Source organism: Bufo bufo, chromosome 2 (genome assembly GCF_905171765.1).
Source record: "Bufo bufo chromosome 2, aBufBuf1.1, whole genome shotgun sequence".
In the NCBI taxonomy this organism is placed as follows: Eukaryota; Metazoa; Chordata; class Amphibia; order Anura; family Bufonidae; genus Bufo; species Bufo bufo.
In genome coordinates this window covers 147,589,348-147,609,093 of record NC_053390.1, presented here as the reverse complement: position 1 = coordinate 147,609,093, position 19,746 = coordinate 147,589,348, and the positions used below count along the sequence as shown (strand labels likewise).

Below are 19,746 nucleotides of genomic sequence, written 5' to 3'. Positions count from 1 at the left end.
CTGAACCACCAGAAGACAACACAAGCCAGAATATCCAGGAAAGGTGAAATGAAGCTACCATAGGGGAAGGGACATTGGCCATAGACAACTAGCTATTCCAAGAATAGTGACTAGCAAACTGTATACATTGTCCCAGCAAAAGCAAGTACAGCAGCTCGGGATGTACCACTAAATCGACAGACATCCATATGCATAAGTAATGTAGAAGTCGCCATGAAAAAGCCGGGTGAGACTACACAAATGTAGAAACCAGCTGCGACCGGCATACTGAAAACTCCCAGGGGGAGAAAGTACCTGACAGGTGCAGACGACGGCAAGGTCCAAGGGGACTGCCCCTCTGTCATGTAATACAACTAAGCAGAGAATATAAGGGAATACCGAGAACACCTGGACCCAGAAGGCACTATGGGACCCTGTCCGATGCCAGCAATCAGCTGAAAATTCACCTACCAGGCAGGTGTGTGGCGCTCAGTGGTCCTGTCCCTGACCCGTCAGGGAGGACGTCCAGCGACGATAAATGCCGTTGACCCCAGAAGGATTCCATGTGGCGGAGGACATCCAGCGGTTACTGAAATCTGCTGCAGCGGCCGATGCTCACCAAGCTACGTGCCCCAACAAGATCGAAGATCCAGTGGAGATCACTGTACTCCACCAGGAATGGGCCGCTCTGTAATAGGAAACAACGCAAGTACTCCTCTATAACATTGGGTAACTCGGAGCGCAGCATACCGTAGTACCTTATAGATATGGCAAGAACAACCCTAGCACAAAGGCCAACAACCACCTGGCCATGGTGTAGGGAGCGTGGTTGTATGTGGACCACCCGCCGGATCATAACAGATCAGCCATATACTGGAGCTACCAGAAGTAGCACTAGACCGACAAAGTGGGGGTTGGGCTGGCCCACCCCTGCCAGATATGGTAACCATGCACATGCTGAACCAGGATGGCCTGTTGTAGACAGTGCCTTGAGACTGAGCACAACCGTAACAGAGTGGCAGATGTATGGAAGAACCAAAAGGATGGAACCAACATCCGCAGCACAGATTAGAACCCGGGGGCAGAAAGCACCCAGTAATACAGAAACTGTATGGGCCACAGATTGCACCATAGGGCCCAGCACTTGGGGTACTACAAACACACGCCTAGAATATAGGTAAAGTGTCTGCATGTTGCCTTCTAAGGAGCGTGGAAACATAGTCACAGCATTTGGAGGGTACAGGTACTCAACCTGTAAAGTAGAAATATGGCTGTGTAGTGCAGAGATACGTCCAGACAGATGTAATGGGTACAGCATCTGGAGATGGTAGAGGTACTACATTTAAGATCAAAGCAATGTGGCCACATGGTGCACCCTAGAACCAGAGAGGTGCAACAGCTATCGCGTTAGCAATGGTACCTTTTCCGCCCGGGAAGGGGAAAATAGGCCCGCATGGTACCACAAAGAACAAGACAGGTGCACACTACAATCAGGTAGGTGCAATGGCAACTGAAGGAGGCCCTCTATTTCGCCTGAAAAAAAGGGAAACAGGGCCGCATAGTACACCATAGAGCCAGACAGGTGTAACGGCTGCAGCATCAGAGACTGTGCAGGAACTCTACCTATGAAGGGAGTAAGATGGCTGTTTGGTGCACACTATGATGAGGTAGGTGCAATGGCCACGGCAATTGGAGAAGGCCTCAATATCTCGTCCGGTATGGAAAATGCCACATGGTACATCATAAAGCCAGACAGGAGTAACTGCTACAGCATCCGGAGATGGTGCAGGTACTCTACCTATGAAGGGAGCAAAATGGCTGGGAACAGACAGGTGCAATTGCTACGGCAATTGAAGGCGGCCTGTATATCTCGCCCGGAAGGGAGAATTAGTGCCGCATGGAACACCATAGCGCCAGCCAGGGGTATTGGCTACAGCATCTGGAGATGGTGTAGGTACTCTACCTATGATGGGAGCAAAGTGGCTGGGAACAGACAGATATAATAGCTTTTTACTCACCAACCTACAGGAGGCGTTTGCCTGAGCTAACAGCTTGCCTAGAACAGGAACCCCCTGTAATGAGGTAGAGCCGTGGTGTCAAACTCAAATTCATCGGGGGCCGCATCAGCAGTTTGGTCACCCTCAAAGGGCCGGAAAACTTAGTTACTTGGCTTGGCCCTTGGGGATCTCGGACGCCACTTCCACACTTTGGCCGGGGGCTCGGCGGAGCTGATGAGGTGTTTTTATCCTAATGAGAAAGATTTCATAATAAGTATTTGGAGAAGGTGCAGAGGGATAGCAGAGCAGGGAGAGGCTGGTGCTGCTACTAGGGGGTCATACCATGGGGGAGTAATAATGCCCCCCCCCCCCCCAGTAGTAATAATTCTCCTTATAATGTGACAGTGCAAAAAATACCCCCTTGTAATGCCCCCATTTGAGCTAATGTCATAGTGCCCCCATAATGTGCCAGTATAAAATACCCCTATATAGTGCCCCTAGTAAATGACCCCATAGTGCTCCACACCCTCCTTCCTCCTAGTGCCCCCCATAATGTACCAGTATAAAATGCTCCAGTAGATGCCCTCAGTGTCCCCCATAATTTGCAAGTATAAAATACCCCTTCTTAGTGTCCCCCGTAGATGACCCCATAGTACTCCTCTCCCCCCTTCCCCATAGTACCCACCATGTGTCCCAGTATAAAATTGTACTGTACAGAGAGCCCATATAAAATACCCCTTCTTTGTGGCCTCAGTAGATGCCCCTATAGTGCCCCCAATCATGTGCCAGTATTAACAGCCCCCCCCTGTGCCAGTAATAATAGCCCCCTATGCCAGTAATAGCAGCCCACCTGTGCCAGTAATAGCAGCCCCCAGTAATAATAGCCCCTCTGTGCCAGTAATAACAGCCCCCAGTAATAAGAGCCCCTCTGTGCCAGTAATAACAGCCCCCAGTAATAAGAGCCCCTCTGTGCCAGTAATAACAGCCCCCAGTAATAAGAGCCCCTCTGTGCCAGTAATAACAGCCCCCAGTAATAAGAGCCCCTCTGTGCCAGTAATAAAAGCCCCCAGTAATAAGAGCCCCTCTGTGCCAGTAATAACAGCCCCCAGTAATAAGAGCCCCTCTGTGCCAGTAATAACAGCCCCCAGTAATAAGAGCCCCTCTGTGCCAGTAATAACAGCCCCCAGTAATAAGAGCCCCTCTGTGCCAGTAATAACAGCCCCCAGTAATAAGAGCCCCTCTGTGTCAGTAATAAGAGCCCCTCTGTGTCAGTAATAAGAGCCCCTCTGTGTCAGTAATAAGAGCCCCTCTGTGTCAGTAATAAGAGCCCCTCTGTGTCAGTAATAAGAGCCCCTCTGTGTCAGTAATAAGAGCCCCTCTGTGTCAGTAATAAGAGCCCCTCTGTGTCAGTAATAAGAGCCCCTCTGTGTCAGTAATAAGAGCCCCTCTGTGTCAGTAATAAGAGCCCCTCTGTGTCAGTAATAAGAGCCCCTCTGTGTCAGTAATAAGAGCCCCTCTGTGTCAGTAATAAGAGCCCCTCTGTGTCAGTAATAAGAGCCCCTCTGTGTCAGTAATAAGAGCCCCTCTGTGTCAGTAATAAGAGCCCCTCTGTGTCAGTAATAAGAGCCCCTCTGTGTCAGTAATAAGAGCCCCTCTGTGTCAGTAATAAGAGCCCCTCTGTGTCAGTAATAAGAGCCCCTCTGTGTCAGTAATAAGAGCCCCTCTGTGTCAGTAATAAGAGCCCCTCTGTGTCAGTAATAAGAGCCCCTCTGTGTCAGTAATAAGAGCCCCTCTGTGTCAGTAATAAGAGCCCCTCTGTGTCAGTAATAAGAGCCCCTCTGTGTCAGTAATAAGAGCCCCTCTGTGTCAGTAATAAGAGCCCCTCTGTGTCAGTAATAAGAGCCCCTCTGTGTCAGTAATAAGAGCCCCTCTGTGTCAGTAATAAGAGCCCCTCTGTGTCAGTAATAAGAGCCCCTCTGTGTCAGTAATAAGAGCCCCTCTGTGTCAGTAATAAGAGCCCCTCTGTGTCAGTAATAAGAGCCCCTCTGTGTCAGTAATAAGAGCCCCTCTGTGTCAGTAATAAGAGCCCCTCTGTGTCAGTAATAAGAGCCCCTCTGTGTCAGTAATAAGAGCCCCTCTGTGTCAGTAATAAGAGCCCCTCTGTGTCAGTAATAAGAGCCCCTCTGTGTCAGTAATAAGAGCCCCTCTGTGTCAGTAATAAGAGCCCCTCTGTGTCAGTAATAAGAGCCCCTCTGTGTCAGTAATAAGAGCCCCTCTGTGTCAGTAATAAGAGCCCCTCTGTGTCAGTAATAAGAGCCCCTCTGTGTCAGTAATAAGAGCCCCTCTGTGTCAGTAATAAGAGCCCCTCTGTGTCAGTAATAAGAGCCCCTCTGTGTCAGTAATAAGAGCCCCTCTGTGTCAGTAATAAGAGCCCCTCTGTGTCAGTAATAAGAGCCCCTCTGTGTCAGTAATAAGAGCCCCTCTGTGTCAGTAATAAGAGCCCCTCTGTGTCAGTAATAAGAGCCCCTCTGTGTCAGTAATAAGAGCCCCTCTGTGTCAGTAATAAGAGCCCCTCTGTGTCAGTAATAAGAGCCCCTCTGTGCCAGTAATAAGAGCCCCTCTGTGTCAGTAATAAGAGCCCCTCTGTGTCAGTAATAAGAGCCCCTCTGTGTCAGTAATAAGAGCCCCTCTGTGTCAGTAATAAGAGCCCCTCTGTGTCAGTAATAAGAGCCCCTCTGTGTCAGTAATAAGAGCCCCTCTGTGTCAGTAATAAGAGCCCCTCTGTGTCAGTAATAAGAGCCCCTCTGTGTCAGTAATAAGAGCCCCTCTGTGTCAGTAATAAGAGCCCCTCTGTGTCAGTAATAAGAGCCCCCCCTTTGCCAGTAATAACAGCCCCCCCTTTGCCAGTAATAACAGCCCCCCTTTGCCAGTAATAACAGCCCCCCCCTTTGCCAGTAATAACAGCCCCCCCCTTTGCCAGTAATAACAGCCCCCCCCCTTTGCCAGTAATAACAGCCCCCCCCCCTTTGCCAGTAATAGCCCCCCCCCTTTGCCAGTAATAGCCCCCCCCCTTTGCCAGTAATAACAGCCCCCCCCCCTTTGCCAGTAATAACAGCCCCCCCCCTTTGCCAGTAATAACAGCCCCCCCCCTTTGCCAGTAATAACAGCCCCCCCTTTGCCAGTAATAACAGCCCCCCCTTTGCCAGTAATAACAGCCCCCCCTTTGCCAGTAATAACAGCCCCCCCTTTGCCAGTAATAACAGCCCCCCCTTTGCTAGTAATAACAGCCCCCGCCAGTAAAAGTATTGTACATAATAAAAAAAACACATACTTACCTCCATGTCAGTGATGCGATGCAGGCCTCTCCTGGCCTGTGTCCCACGCTGTATGGCTCAGGCAGCGCGATGACGTCATCGCGCCGCCTGCGCCGGCCTCTGATAGGCTGCCGGCCTAGTGCCTGCAGCCTATCAGAGGAAGGGAAAGGCGCAACAAAAGTGGAACACGATGGAGCCGTAGCCTGCAGCAGGTATAACGGTGGAGATCACTGCGACCTGCAGAAGAGAGAAAAAAAGAATAAAAAATAAAAAAAAGCAGGACAGGTCTGCCTCCTACGGACACTAGACTAAAACTGAATAGCCTAGTGCCTGTGGAGAGGGTATAGCCCCCCAATGCCATGCACGAGAAATGATTTATTTTGCACATGAGCATGTTAATGTATAGCTACATCTAAACTGCTTTGTGAATTTTGGATCTTGATTTGCTATAACTAATGTATCCTTTTGTATCAATTTTTTTTTCTCAAGCACTTAATTCGGAGTAGCGGGAAACTAATTCTTCTGGACAAGTTGTTAGTACGTCTGAGAGAACGTGGTAACAGAGTCTTGATTTTTTCTCAAATGGTTCGGATGCTGGACATCCTTGCAGAATATTTGAAGGCACGGCAGTTTCCTTTTCAGGCAAGTTTTTTGAGCTTAGTTTCTTGACGTGACATTTATAGAGCCGTTGTGTTTTACATATATCTTGTAGTTACTGATTTTGATTTTCTTCTTTTTAGAGATTAGATGGGTCAATCAAAGGAGAAATAAGAAAGCAGGCACTGGACCATTTTAATGCGGAAGGATCAGAGGTAAGAATGTATTATAAAGTCTGTTTTCTGCTACAGCACTTTCAAATAGGTTTTGCATAAGTGAAAACTTCCTTTTCCCCTTGTCATGTGGCCTTGTTTTCAAACAGGACTTTTGCTTTCTGCTCTCTACCCGTGCTGGTGGTCTTGGAATTAACCTTGCTTCAGCTGATACAGTAGTCATTTTTGATTCTGACTGGAATCCCCAAAATGACCTTCAGGCCCAAGCAAGAGCTCATCGAATAGGACAAAAGAAACAGGTAATAGTTTCGTTTTTCCTTTACATATTTTCAGATTTTATCATGATTACTGGCAGGTGAATACCAAATGGATTCACCTAGCCATCCATATCTGTGTACACTCACTTGAACAGTGATTTAGAGCCACACAATGTCCCTATGACAAAGCTAAAGACCTAAGCACTCGCAAGAAGTGTTATCATGGGATAGTGCAGGATTCAGTTCTGTATCTTTAAGGGCTGTATGCAATTTAGAAGGTGTGGACAGTATTGTTAGCAAGAAGAAATAGCAGTTGGAAGATCAATAGGGCGAGAGTCGACCACAAACCATATTGTTGGACTATTTGCATAAGCGCACACCACATCCTCTTTTTAAGTGGTTTTCAGAGTTATTAGAAGTCATCAGCCAAGGCTCAATAACAAGATAAATAATAAAATGACATACTATCCTGACACTGCCAGTGCTATTGCTTTGATGCCCCTACTGCTGTAGTCATGAATGCATCTTTTTGGCTGTAGTTATTACGTGCCCATATACCCCAGACACCACTGCAGTCATTCTCTGGCCTCAGTAGTATATGGAACATGACTGCTAAGGAATTGCCTGATGTATATGGGAACATCATCGCTATACACTCATTGACAAAAAAAAAAAAAACGCACTAAGAAGTAGTTGTTGGAATCTAGTAAAACGTGTGTAAATGTAATGATATATGTACAGAATTATAATATTCGTACAAAAGGATATTGGGGAAAACTGTACAACTGAAAGGAGGCTCTAGTACCCTGTTGGGCTGTCTCAAGGTTGGAGACTAGGTGAGATATGGTTGGGCATTGAGACATACTGGGTCAGTATGGTATCCTGTGGCACATTGATCTTGCAGCTGGGTCTGTAGATTCTGCACACATAGGTTGCTGAAGCTGGTGTCCCAACTGGTCCCTTTAAAAATGCTTGACTGGCAGGCCAAGGAAGTGCTGCAAGCTGGCGGAGACATTCCTGAGAGACCTTTGCTATGTGTGGCCGAGCATGGTCCTGCTGAAAAATGCTGGGATAACAGTGAGAGGCAATGCACGTGGCCGCAGGGTGTCCTGCACATATCGCTGAGCTGTTACTGTCCCTCATGTCACTGCTAGGAGTGATGGACTGTCATATGTGATGGCTTTACAGAGCCATCTTAAGCACATGAGGGCTTCCATGCCCCTCCTTTTACTTTGCCCTGTAGTCCTGCGCTACACAATCAATCACTGGTATATGTGCTGTAATCAGCTGTTTAGTGCGGCTACTGAGCGTGTTAGTCCTCCACTGATTGCAGGAGAAGGTGGACCAGAAAGGATGAACATCAGGGGGCGCTACCAGAGAGGAAATTGTGATGTACAGAAAAAATTAACACTATGGCAGATTTAGCAAGACTATCATTTCCTACTCCAGTCTTGTTCTCCGGTGCTCTGGACTGAGATGTGTGTAATTTAAGAGGCATGTATCTTACAATGAATCAGTCTCATTTCTGGCCTTCTGTGTACCAGAAACTCAAAACTGTACTAGCTCAGGGATGATGTAGACTTGAGCTATAATTTATGCCAGGTTCTGTTGTAAATTATAATAAAACCAGTGGGCTGCGGGCGGCTCTACCTCCTCAGCTAAGCTATGCTCCCTTTCCTTGCTACTTTAGAATAGCGAGAAGTGCAAAAAGTTGCAAATTATTGCGCAGATATGGCATGCCATACAAGCTTTTATAAATCTCCCCCGATATTTTTATTGTATGCATTTTGCAGTAATACTTAATTTGCATTGTCTTATTCATTGCATAGTAATCCTTTTTGTGACCTAACTGCTTTAAAGGGACTGTCTGGGTTCTAGATATTTGACCTATCCCTAAGATCATCAATATGTGGGACTCCCATTCACTGCGCCATTTCTGATATGATGATGATTACCTGTCCTAAGAATAGGTAATCGGGATCTAGAACCCAGACAACTATGTGCAATATTCACAAATGTATAAAATCTTTCATGTTTAGGTCAATATATATCGGCTGGTCACCAAAAGCTCTGTAGAGGAAGAGATTATTGAAAGAGCGAAGAAGAAGATGGTGCTGGATCACCTTGTAATTCAAAGAATGGACACCACTGGCAAGACAGTTTTACACACTGGATCAACACCATCTAGGTATTGCAGTGCGTGGTCTGCCAGTTGTTGGAAAGGGATTATCCAGTTTCTAAAAAGTACCTTTAATTCAGTCAGCCACTCTTTCTAGCACTCGCTCAAATGTTTGTCTCCCAAGATTCACCGTTTCCCCAGTGTATTAATTCAGTCATGAGCCCGTCCCCCACTGTGTTTCTCCCAGTCAATCATTGGTATTCTAGTCAGTGGCTGATTTCCAGGCACCAAGAATAAGAAATTTGACTGATCATGTAACTTTCCTCCTTGGTGTATGCTGTACCCAGAATTAAACGTGACATGTCAATAGACCATTTCTAATGTCGTCTACACCCTTAAAGAGTAACTAAACCTTTACATAAACTTCTAATATGTTGTTCCTAATGCCCTAATAAAACTATCTCTAATGTACTTTATTAATCAAATTTTCTATTTTTACTACACTATTCCCTGCCTAAAGCGCACCTTTCCCCGTGCGCTTAAAACTCAGCTCAGCGGTGTACGGAGTACACAATCAATGGGTCGCAGCAGCGCAGGGAGTACGGGCAGGAGTGTATATTGCTGCTCCTGCCCGTGCTCCCTGGAGGATTTCTAGTTAGACATGCGGAGCGGGCTCCTGCTTCTGCCTACTCCGCATGTCTAACTGCATGTCAGCTCTCTTGGCTTAGCGGAGCAGGCAGGAGCCCGCTCAGCTAATCATGGCATAGTACATTGGTACAGGGTACCCATGTGCTTTGCCAGGAGTTAGTAAACCTCCGGGGAGCCTGAGCAGCAATATGCGCTTCTGCCCGTACTCGCAGCGCTCCTGCGGCCCCATTGATAAAATGTACTCCGTACATCGCTGAGCCGTCAGTGGTGAACAGAGTTTGGTGCGCTTTAGGCAGGTAAAAGTGTAGTTAAAATAGAAAATTGATTAATAAAGTATATTAGCGAGAGTTTTATTAGGGATAACATATTAAAAGTGTATGTAAAAGGTTTAGTTACTCTAAGTTTGCATATAGGTGGGCGGGGGGCTTAATTTAGGCTGGGGATGAAGTTAAAGCGGAGGAGGGATGGTTTTTATACTGAGAGTCTGGAAGTAAAGAATCAGGAGAATCTTATGAAGTATAGTTTTTGGTCTTAGAGCTGCACAACAGAGTTGCCCTTTCAGATGTCTACAAACAAGTATGTAATGGTGCAGTGAGGGGGAGTGGAAAGGTAGAAATTAAATAAAAAAATTTAAATAAGTGGGAACAGAGTATGTAATATTGTCGTGCATATGTTCGAGAATTTTATAATGTCCGATCAGATCCGTCTCTCCTTAAACTTCCCTGCCTGTCTTCATATCAAGTAAACATGGTGTCTTTTCTATTGTTTAAGCGCTACACCATTTAACAAAGAAGAGCTTGCTGCTATTTTAAAGTTTGGTGCTGAAGAACTTTTCAAGGAACCAGAAGGAGAGGAGGAAGAACCTCAGGTATGTGTATAATTATCCACAATTATCTTTTATATGTTGTGTATCCTGTTCAGGTTACATACTAAACCAGTTTTTTACATTAAATCAAGGAAATGGATATTGAGGAAATCTTGAACAGAGCAGAGACCCGTGAAAATGAGGTCGGGCCATTAACTGTGGGCGATGAGCTACTTTCACAGTTTAAGGTATTTTATATTGTTAAAGTCTGATTATCACCAACTTTAGTGCTTAAGGGTTCTTCCCCGATAAACATTCGTCTCCTATCCTGTGGATGTGTGAGATATGTAGGTTTGCTGGGGGCCCAGCCACTGGGAACCCTACTGATGGATGTGGGCCACAGAGTCTCTGCCTGTGTGAATAGAACTGTGGTGCACATTTATGACCAAGTCTTCGTTCATTTAGGTGGGGCTGCCCAGTACAGCACTCGGCTATCTCTTACAGTCCCTTAGAAGGGGCCTAGGGGACCCTTGTTCTCAAGATCAGTGAGTGTCCCAGAGGTCAGAATCTCTATTGATAATACATTTCTCACCTATCCAGAGGATAATGTTGATGGGAAATGCTGTATCAAAGGTTAGCTTGCCTTGGGGACATTTGGGGTACGTTCACACTTGCGGCAGAGAGATCCGTCGCCGGAACTGCCTGCCGGATCAGGCAAAATGTATGCCAACTGATGGCATTAGTAAGACTGATCAGGTTCCTTATCAGTCGAAAAAATGCATTGAAATGCCGGATCCGTCTTTCCGGTGTCATCCATTTTTTCACCTTTTTTTTCAGTCTGCACATGCGCAGACCGGAAGGACGGATACGGTATTAATACATTCCTACGGGGGAAAATGCCGGATCCGGCATTCAGGCAAGTATCCAGTTTTTTCGCCGGAGATAAAACCGTAGCATGCTACGGTTTTCACTTTTGCCTGATCAGTCAAACTGACTGAACTGAAGACATCCTGATGCATCCTGAACGGATTACTCTCCATTCAGAATGCATGGGGATAAAACTGATCAGTTATTTTCCGGTATAGAGCCCCTGTGACGGAACTCTATGCCAGAAAAGAAAAACGCTAGTGTGAAAGTCCCCTTATTCACAGTATAATACATCTTAGTATCAGATTATTCTTGCTGATAGAACGCTTCTCACTTATGCATCAACTTATGTTTTCAAGTGTTTAAGTAGTTTATGTAACAAACATACTGTAATTTATTTGTTTATAAGGTTGCCAACTTTTCAACAATGGAGGAGGACGATATTGTGGAGCCTGATCGGAATTCCAAGTCCTGGGAAGACATTATTCCCTCAGACCAGAGAAGAAGAATGGAGGAAGAGGAAAGACAACGGGAGCTACAAGAAATCTATTTGCTTCCCAGGATGCGAAACTGTGCAAAGCAGGTAAGAATCAGATTTCTCGCTCATATCATTGGGGGACACAGGACCGTGGGTATAGCTTGCTGCTGCCACTAGGAGGCGACACTAGGCTGAAAGCTGTTAGCTCCTATGCTCCCTCCAGCCTGGAGAGAGCATATCAGTTTTTAGCTTAGTGTCGTAGGAGGCAGATCTCCCTGCTTTGCAGGGTGGCGTTTTTATTTTTTCTTCTGATTTTATTATTTTTATCTTTAATTCACAGACTACTGGAAGGGGGCACAGGGTCGCCTGCGTCCCTGTATCCCCGGGAGGCTGGCCGGTGTATCTAAGTCACCGCCTTGCCTCCCCCAAGAAGGCAAAGTGGACCAGGGCAGCCTCGCTCCCCTGCTTCCCCCCCCCCAGCAAGAGGGCCACCCTCTCTTCAGCCCTTCTCTGCCCGGACCCCTGTCGCATGGTGCCAGCGGTCATAGGGTGGCCCTGCTGGTGTTGCATCATAGGGTGAAGAACACAGATGAAGACAGGTAAGTAATCTGCTTCATCCCCCTAGCTGCAGGAGAACCTCCTCCATCTACCACCAAACCAACCCCGCCCTCCTCCGCCCGCCCGTCCGTCAGCCCGATCTCCGGCCTCACTGCTCTCGCCGCACGGCCACTCTGCGGCATATCGGGTCTATTTATTAGAGGCGGCGGCATAGCACACATTACCTTTTAGCCGCAGCGGTTCCAGTACCGCTGCGGTCAGGGCCGGACATGGGGAACATAGGCATTCTGACCTCACTTCAGCATTAGGCTGCCGTTCCCGGGCTGGAAGGGGGCGTGGCTTGCCGGTCCCGGGCTGGAAGGGGCATGGCTTATTCTCCCGCCCTGATTCAGCTTCCTGATTCTTCCTCGGCGCTGCGTGGGTAGGACACAGGACCTGGGACCTCCATACTGGTAGGCAATCAATACCCCCATCCAGCAGGAGATTTGACCATGTCTGACCCGGCCACTGACCCCCACCAGGCACCCTGTAGGACCACTTACTATGCCTGCTCCTTATGTTCGGAGAAATTCCCTCGTGGTCAGTCACTATCACTGTGCTCTGCATGTCAGAAACCTGCACAGAGCCATCCCCCTAGGGCCCAACAGCCCACAGAAGCCCTGGAGCGGCCTGTCCAGGGGGAACCAGACTGGGCAAGGTCCCTGTCACGGGCAGTGGAAGACCTCTCAAAAGTCTCCCATTCCACCCTTTCATTGCTGGGTCGTTTGGTAGAGAAATCACCACCGGCGCAACCCGCACAGTCGCATAGCGCACAAACCAGAGGCAGACTTCCTAGTAAGCGCCCCAGAGCAGGCACCCGTTCCTCCTCTGACGCCTCAGCATCTCTTCCCCTGCTCCTGGATCCCATTCACAGGCGTCCTCCCTTTTAGGCGACGCATTGTCAGAAGGAGAGCTTGGGGATTCGGATGCAGATATGGATCCGGAGCACTCTTCTCAGATTGCATCCATGGTGGATAGCCTGATATCGGCAATAAGGGACACCTTCCAGGTTCAGGAGGACCTTCCCTCCACTAGCCAACAAGGGGTGTCATTTCTACGTACAAAGCAGAACCCCAAATAGTTCCCATTACACTACGATTTTTCTATCGTTGTCACGAAGGCTTGGGACCGGCCAGGTTTGCGTTTCATTATTCCGAAACGCCTAGACCTACTCTACCCTTTTCCACGCGAGTCCGTGGACAAATGGTCCTCCCCACCGAAGGTGGACCCACCGGTTGCTCGCTTGGCAAAATTCACTACCATCCCGGTGGCGGATGGCTCGTCCCTTCAGGATCCAGTGGACCGCCGCATAGAGTCACTCTCTAAGTCGATCTTTACGGCGAGCGGTTCGGCATTGCGGCCGATTTTCGCCTCTGCCTGGGTAGCCAAAGCAGTTTCGGAGTGGTCCCTCCGTTTGAACCAGGACATAGCGTCCGACCTCCCTCCCGCTGAACTTCAATCGTCAGCGCTCCAAATTTCTCAGGCAGGGAAATATCTCTGTGAAGCGGCTCTGGATGCTGGGACTATGATCGCCCGTTCCTCAGCTCTCGCCACTTCCATCCGCCGGGAGTTGTGGCTCAAGGCCTGGAAAGCCGATTCCTCATCTAATCGCTCCCTGTTGAGGCTTCCGTTCTCGGGGTCTTGGCTATTTGGGTCCAAATTAGATGAAATTATTTCGGAGGCTACGGGTGGAAAAAGCACCCATCTGCCCCAACCCAGGGCAAAGCGGCCTTTTCAGTCCAGAACTTCATCTTCTCGCTTTCAGCCCTTTCGCCGCTTTTCGGCCACCCGTTCAGCACCCACCTCAGCGCGGGGCCGCCCAATCAGGATCGGCGGAAAGGACCGTCCTTTAAGCCCCAGCAGGCCTGGCGTCCGCGGCCTCAGCAGCCCCAGGTAAGCAGCCTTCAGCATGAAGGTTTGTCCCCACCCTCACAGGTGGAGGGGCGTCTTCTCCTGTTTCAGGAGATTTGGCACGCCCATATTCCGGACGCATGGGCGCTCGAGGTTGTCTCCTCGGGCTACAAAATAGAGTTCAGGTCTCTTCCCCCCCAACCGCTTCTTCCTCTCCCAGCCCTCCAGGGATCCCATCCGGGCCGCGGCTCTTTTGCACGCAGTCCAGTCACTTCTCTCACGGGGGGTGATTTCCCCTGTTCCCTTGGAGGAGCGGTTTACGGGTTTTTATTCCAACCTGTTTGTGGTCCCCAAAAAGGAGGGCGATGTGAGGCCAGTGCTGGACCTAAAACTGTTGAACCATTATCTGCGGGTTCAAAGGTTCAGGATGGAGTCCCTCCGTTCCGTGGTTGCTTCACTGGTGAAAAGGGAGCACATGGTGTCCTTAGACATCCAGGATGCATATCTCCACATCCCCATCGCCACAGCCCACCAACGGTTCCTTCGATTTGCCATCCAGGCAGCTCATTACCAGTTCGTCGCTCTGCCGTTCGGTCTGGCGACGGCTCCGCGAGTATTTACAAAAGTTCTTGCCCCTCTTCTGGGGATTCTGCGGTCCAGAGGCATTACTCTTCTCCCGTATCTGGACGACATCTTAATCAAGGCACCTACAGCGGCTCAATGCGAAGAGAGTCTTCAGATTACGATGAGCACCCTCACTCGCTTCGGGTGGATTATCAACCTGAGGAAGTCATGCCTGTCTCCCACCACTCAGATCAGATTCTTGGGCATGACACTGGACTCCGAGGCTGCCGTGGTGCGTCTACCACTGGACAAGAGATCGGACATTTAGAGGACGGTGCGTCTGCTCATTCAGCGCCGCAGGGTGTCGATTCGCAGCTGCATGCGAGTACTGGGCCTGATGGTGGCCTCCTTCGAGGCGATTCCATTCGCCCAGTTCCACACCAGGGATTTTCAGAGGCTCATTTTGTCCTCCTGGGACAAGTCCCGGGATTCTCTGGACCTCAGGATCTCTCTGTCCCACCCAGTGCGCGCGGCTCTTGGCTGGTGGATGGTACCGGACCACCTGTCCTCGGGGAAGTCCTTCCTTCCAGTGTCATGGACGGTGGTCACGACCGACGCCAGCCTCAGCGGCTGGGGAGGGGTCTTTGGTACCCGGACAGTCCAAGGCGTTTGGTCTCCGTCGGAGTCCAAACTACCTATCAATATACTGGAGCTCCGGGCCATCTACCTCTCCCTCTGCCATTGGACCCCCTACTTGCAGGGCCGTCCGGTCAGGATACAGTCGGACAACGCTACAGCGGTTGCCTATATCAACCACCAAGGGGGGACTCGCAGCGGGACAGTGATGAACGAGGCCGCAAGGATTCTGCAGTGGGCGGAAGCCCATGTTCCGGTGATCTCGGCTATATTCATCCCGGGTGTGGACAATTGGACAGCGGACTTCCTCAGCCGAACGACGGTGGACTCGGGGGAGTGGTCTCTCCATCCGGAGGTGTTTGAGGACCTTTTGTCTCCGGTGGGGACGCCCAGAAGTGGATCTGATGGCGTCCAGGCTAAATCACAAACTCCCGTGCTTTCTGTCTCGCGCAAGAGATCCGATGGCGTACGACGTGGACGCCCTCGTGGCTCCGTGAGACAACTTTACGTTTCTGTACGTGTTCCCTCCGTTACCGCTCCTACCTCGGATCCTACGCAGAATCAGGATGGAGGGCATTCAGACGCTTCTGATCGCCCCAGACTGGCCTCGTCGAGCTTGGTACTCAGAGCTCATTCTTCTTCTGGGAGACGTGCCGTGGCCCCTTCCACTCAGGCCCGACCTGCTCTCACAGGGCCCAGTCTTCCACCAGGGTTTAAATACGCTACGTTTAACGGCGTGGCTATTGAAACCTTCCTGTTGAAGCAAAGAGGTTTCTCAGATGCGGTTGTTCGCACGATGATTAGGGCTAGGAAGCCCTCCTCCGCCAAGATCTATTATCGGACGTGGAAATCTTTCCTCAAATTCTGTGAGGACAGGGATCTTCCTCCCAGGCAGTTTTCCCTCCCTACGGTGCTGGCTTTCCTTCAGGCGGGTTTAGAGCTGGGACTAGCTCTGAGTTCGCTGAAAGGTCAGGTTTCTGCTCTTTCCATTTTTTTCCAGCGTACACTGGCGGTGTTGGGTCCGGTCAAGACTTTCATACAGGGAATGGCTCACACCGCAATCCCTTATCGGCCACAGTTGCATTCCTGGGACCTGAATCTGGTGCTGGTAGCGCTCCAGTCTGAGCCATTTGAACCTCTGCGATCAGTCTCCCTTCGCATGCTTTCATGGAAGGTTGCGTTTCTGGTTGCAATTACCTCCATCCGGCGGGTGTCGGAACTGGCGGCTCTCTTGTCCAAAGAGCCCTTCTTGGTGTTTCATCAAGACAAGGTAGTACTCCGGACAGTGCCGTCCTTCCTGCCGAAGGTGGTGTCGGCGTTTCATGTTAATGAGGACATTGTTCTGCCCTCTTTTTGCCCTGAGCCTTCTCATCCTAGGGAGGTGGCTCTCCACCGTCTGGATGTGGTACAGGCCTTGCGGATCTACCTGGCAGTGGTGGCCCCTTTTAGACGTACGGACTCCCTGTTCGTAATCTCGGAAGGTCCTCGTAAAGGTTTGGCAGCCTCGAAGGTGACGATTGCTCGGTGGATTAGATCGGCCATTGCAGAGGCCTACCGCTCTAAGGGCAAGGTTCCTCCTCCCGGTATCACGGCTCACTCTACCAGGGCGGTCGGGGCTTCTTGGGCTCACCTTCACCATGCTTCGGCGTCTCAATTGTGTAAGGCAGCGACTTGGTCCTCTTTACACACCTTCACGAAATTTTACCGAGTGCATTCTTTCCCCTCGGCGGATGCTGCTCTTGGCCGCAGAGTTTTGCAGGCCGCAGTGTAGTGTCTTACCGGAGGGAGTTGGTTTTGTTCTGGGCCAGTGGTTGTTTCCCGCCCCGGGGACTGCTTTAGGACGTCCCACGGTCCTGTGTCCCCCAATGATATGAGCGAGAAAACGAGATTTTTGTGAACTCACCTGTAAAATCTCTTTCTCGCTTTATTCATTGGGGGACACAGCACCCACCCATTTTCTCTTTTATTATGAGGCCAGTGGGTCCGAGTTGCCGGTTGGGGCTGGTGTCCGGGTTTGGTTTTTTTGTTGGGCAGTGGTCCTTACTGGTTGGGTTTTGTTTCGGTACTGTTTCTCCTACTGCTGAAGCACAAACTGATATGCTCTCTCCAGGCTGGAGGGGGTATAGCCTGCAGGGGAGGAGCTAACAGCTTTCAGCCTAGTGTCGCCTCCTAGTGGCAGCAGCAAGCTATACCCACGGTCCTGTGTCCCCCAATAAATAAAGCGAGAAAGAGATTTTACAGGTGAGTTCACAAAAATCTCGTTTTTATAATGCGGTTTGGTGTCTAGGGAAAAAAATATATATAGCGGACTACGTGTCAGTAGCCTAGATTAGTTTGTTCTTTAAGAATTGTTTCTGAATTTTAGGCAAGCTTTAATGGAAGTGAAGGTAGAAGAAGTCGGAATAGAAGGTATTCTGGCTCTGAAGACTCTGAAGATTCAGACTCCGATACAAAACGACCCAAGAAACGAGGACGACCAAGAACCATACCGAGGGAAAACATTAAAGGTTTTAGTGATGCCGAGATACGGAGGTACGATTCTTCTGTCTACACAGTTCGTAGATGTGTTATGATAAAGCCAGTTATAGACAGAAGACTTCAACCAGCTATAAGATGGTTGACAGATGGTATTAATGGAGAAACAGTCATTTGTTTCAGCTGACTTGACATGTTTATGGTAACAAATATAAAAACAATACTAGCAGCTTCTGGGATGATGAATTAATTCCCTGTTGTATCCAGTATCCTAATCAAAGGTGACATTTTTATCTTAAAGCTTTACAGTATTGCACTGCTCAGTTATTACAAATGTTTGCTAATCTTTATCTCGTTTGTATCCTCTAGGTTTATTAAAAGTTATAAAAAATTTGGTGGACCTCTGGAAAGGTAAAGGCTTACTCTGATTGATTTGTTTCAATGGGCCACACTGGATAGTAACATAAAGCTTTGAACTTTAGTGCAGGGTCAGTTGTGTCCTGGTGCTAAATCTAGCCATAAGAGACTGAGCTACAATACCAGAAGCTCTGTGCGTGAATGAGTGGTGCCGTTTGTAGATCAAGTCAAACATTAACCCCTTAGTGACCACCAATACGCCTTTTTACGACGGTCACTAAGGAACCTTAGGCTGGGCCGCCGCTTTTCTTGCCGACCCAGTCTAAGAGCTGCACGGGTCCTGCGGGGAGCAGACGCTTGGCTCTCACATAAGAGCCTTGCTCCTGCTCTAACAGCCCGGACTGGAAGGAGTGCAGATCCAGGCTGTTTACCCCTTTACATGCCATGGGCCCGCTGCATGTAAAGCAGTGACAGAGTGAGATGACTCCTTCTGACTCAAATGCGTTTGCAGGGTGCTAGTGTGTGTAAAGGATGGTTGGGGTGAGTATTTTCCAGCAGGCTGTGCCTCTCTGGTGCAGCCTGCTAGTCAGTGTCAGTAAAGCACTCACATTAAAATGCAATGTACTATATCGATAGTGCATTGTATTTTAAAAGCATTCAAAATATTGTTTTAGACTATTAAGGGGGGGGGGATTAAAAAAAAAATGAGTTCCCCCCCCCATTGAAAAATGCTAAAAATTAAATAAAATCTCCCCCATATGTTTGATTCGCCACATCCATAATGACCCGCATAAATATCATGTAAATTATCCCCTACGGTAAACGATATAAAAAAAAGACAATTGCTAATTTATTCTTGGTTGCCACCAAAAAAAATTTAATAACAAGCGATCAAAAAGCATAATTTACTCTAAAATGATACCAATGAAAACTACAAGTCATCCCGCAAAAATTGAGCCCCACACAAGTTCATAGAAAGAAAAATAAAAAAGGTATGGGTGTTGCGAAGCGGCGATGCAAAAAGATTTTCATCCTTTTAAAAAAGAAGGGTTTTATTGTACAAAAGTGGTAAAATGGCACCATTAAAAACTACAACTTGTCCTGCAAAAAACAAGCCATCATACAGATGTATGGAAGGAAAAATAAAAAAGTTTTAGCTCTTGGAAGGCGACTACGAAAAAGGAGGAAAAATGCTTTGTCAGTAAGGCCCAAAACAGACTGGTCACTAAGGAGTTAAAACGCGGATGGCGTCCTTGTGCGTTCTGCAGTTTGCAGAACGGCGCGGACAGCCATTAATCTAACTGCTTATTCTTGTCCGCAAAATGGACAAGAATAGGACAGGTTATATTTTCTCGCACATTCCATTGGGGGACACAGACCTATAGCCTAGGTCATTACTAGAAGGAGACACTATGCAAATAAAAGAGAGAGCTCCTCCTCCCCGGGCTATGCCCCCATGCTCCACCGGGAGGACCCCAGTCTTGCTTAGTGTCGGATAAGGAGGTGACATTTTGACTCTACTCCAGTTTATTTTTTTCTGCAGAGGACGCAGGGTCGCAATTTTGCTTCCCTGGTCTCTCGGAGCGAGCGCTGGGGTCGAACTTACGTCCCCGGCTACCTCCCACCCTCCCCCAGAAGTTAAGTGGAACTGGGCTCGACCGGGCTCGACCTGCAGCTCCTGCGGCCTACCAGATTTGGGGTCACCTTCCTGCCCTCCTCCAGATCACTGCCACTCCTTGTGCCAGCTGACTGAATAGGTGACCTCCGCTGGTGTGTATCAGAGGGCGAAGACTGCAGGCGCAGATAAGTACACTGTCCTCCCTCTGTCTCCCGGTGTGACACTTAGGGCCGCTTAGTGGGTGGTTTGAAGGGGGGAAGGATTCCTGTCTGGGGCAATCGCTATTCGTCTGCTCTGCGCTTCCATCTCAGCGCTCTCCATACGCGGCTCCACACTGGTCGCGGTAGGATAGTAATTTCTCAGCGTGCTGCAGGAACGGTAGGAGATCCTGACCCCTTCCTTTTCATTCAGGGA

General features: G+C 48.8%; 1 protein-coding gene and 1 long non-coding RNA gene across 3 annotated transcripts in view; one reads left to right on the top strand and one right to left on the bottom strand.

The window, feature by feature from the left end:
- The window catches only part of CHD1 (chromodomain helicase DNA binding protein 1), a 151,633-nt gene that overhangs the window by 78,456 nt on the left and 53,431 nt on the right, over positions 1 to 19,746 (top strand). For both annotated transcript variants that reach the window (XM_040421579.1, XM_040421578.1), the window contains exons 17-25: positions 5,780 to 5,932; positions 6,031 to 6,102; positions 6,210 to 6,359; positions 8,357 to 8,505; positions 9,856 to 9,952; positions 10,042 to 10,137; positions 11,166 to 11,339; positions 17,248 to 17,414; positions 17,727 to 17,768. In XM_040421579.1, the coding sequence (XP_040277513.1) occupies positions 5,780 to 5,932; positions 6,031 to 6,102; positions 6,210 to 6,359; positions 8,357 to 8,505; positions 9,856 to 9,952; positions 10,042 to 10,137; positions 11,166 to 11,339; positions 17,248 to 17,414; positions 17,727 to 17,768 (1,100 nt within the window). The remainder of the gene's footprint in view (positions 1 to 5,779; positions 5,933 to 6,030; positions 6,103 to 6,209; positions 6,360 to 8,356; positions 8,506 to 9,855; positions 9,953 to 10,041; positions 10,138 to 11,165; positions 11,340 to 17,247; positions 17,415 to 17,726; positions 17,769 to 19,746) is intronic.
- Positions 837 to 19,123, bottom strand: LOC120992542. The gene is made up of 3 exons (XR_005776994.1): positions 19,113 to 19,123; positions 16,473 to 16,474; positions 837 to 974 (listed from the first exon to the last, which is right to left on the bottom strand). It is a non-coding gene; the product is annotated as an uncharacterized LOC120992542 (long non-coding RNA).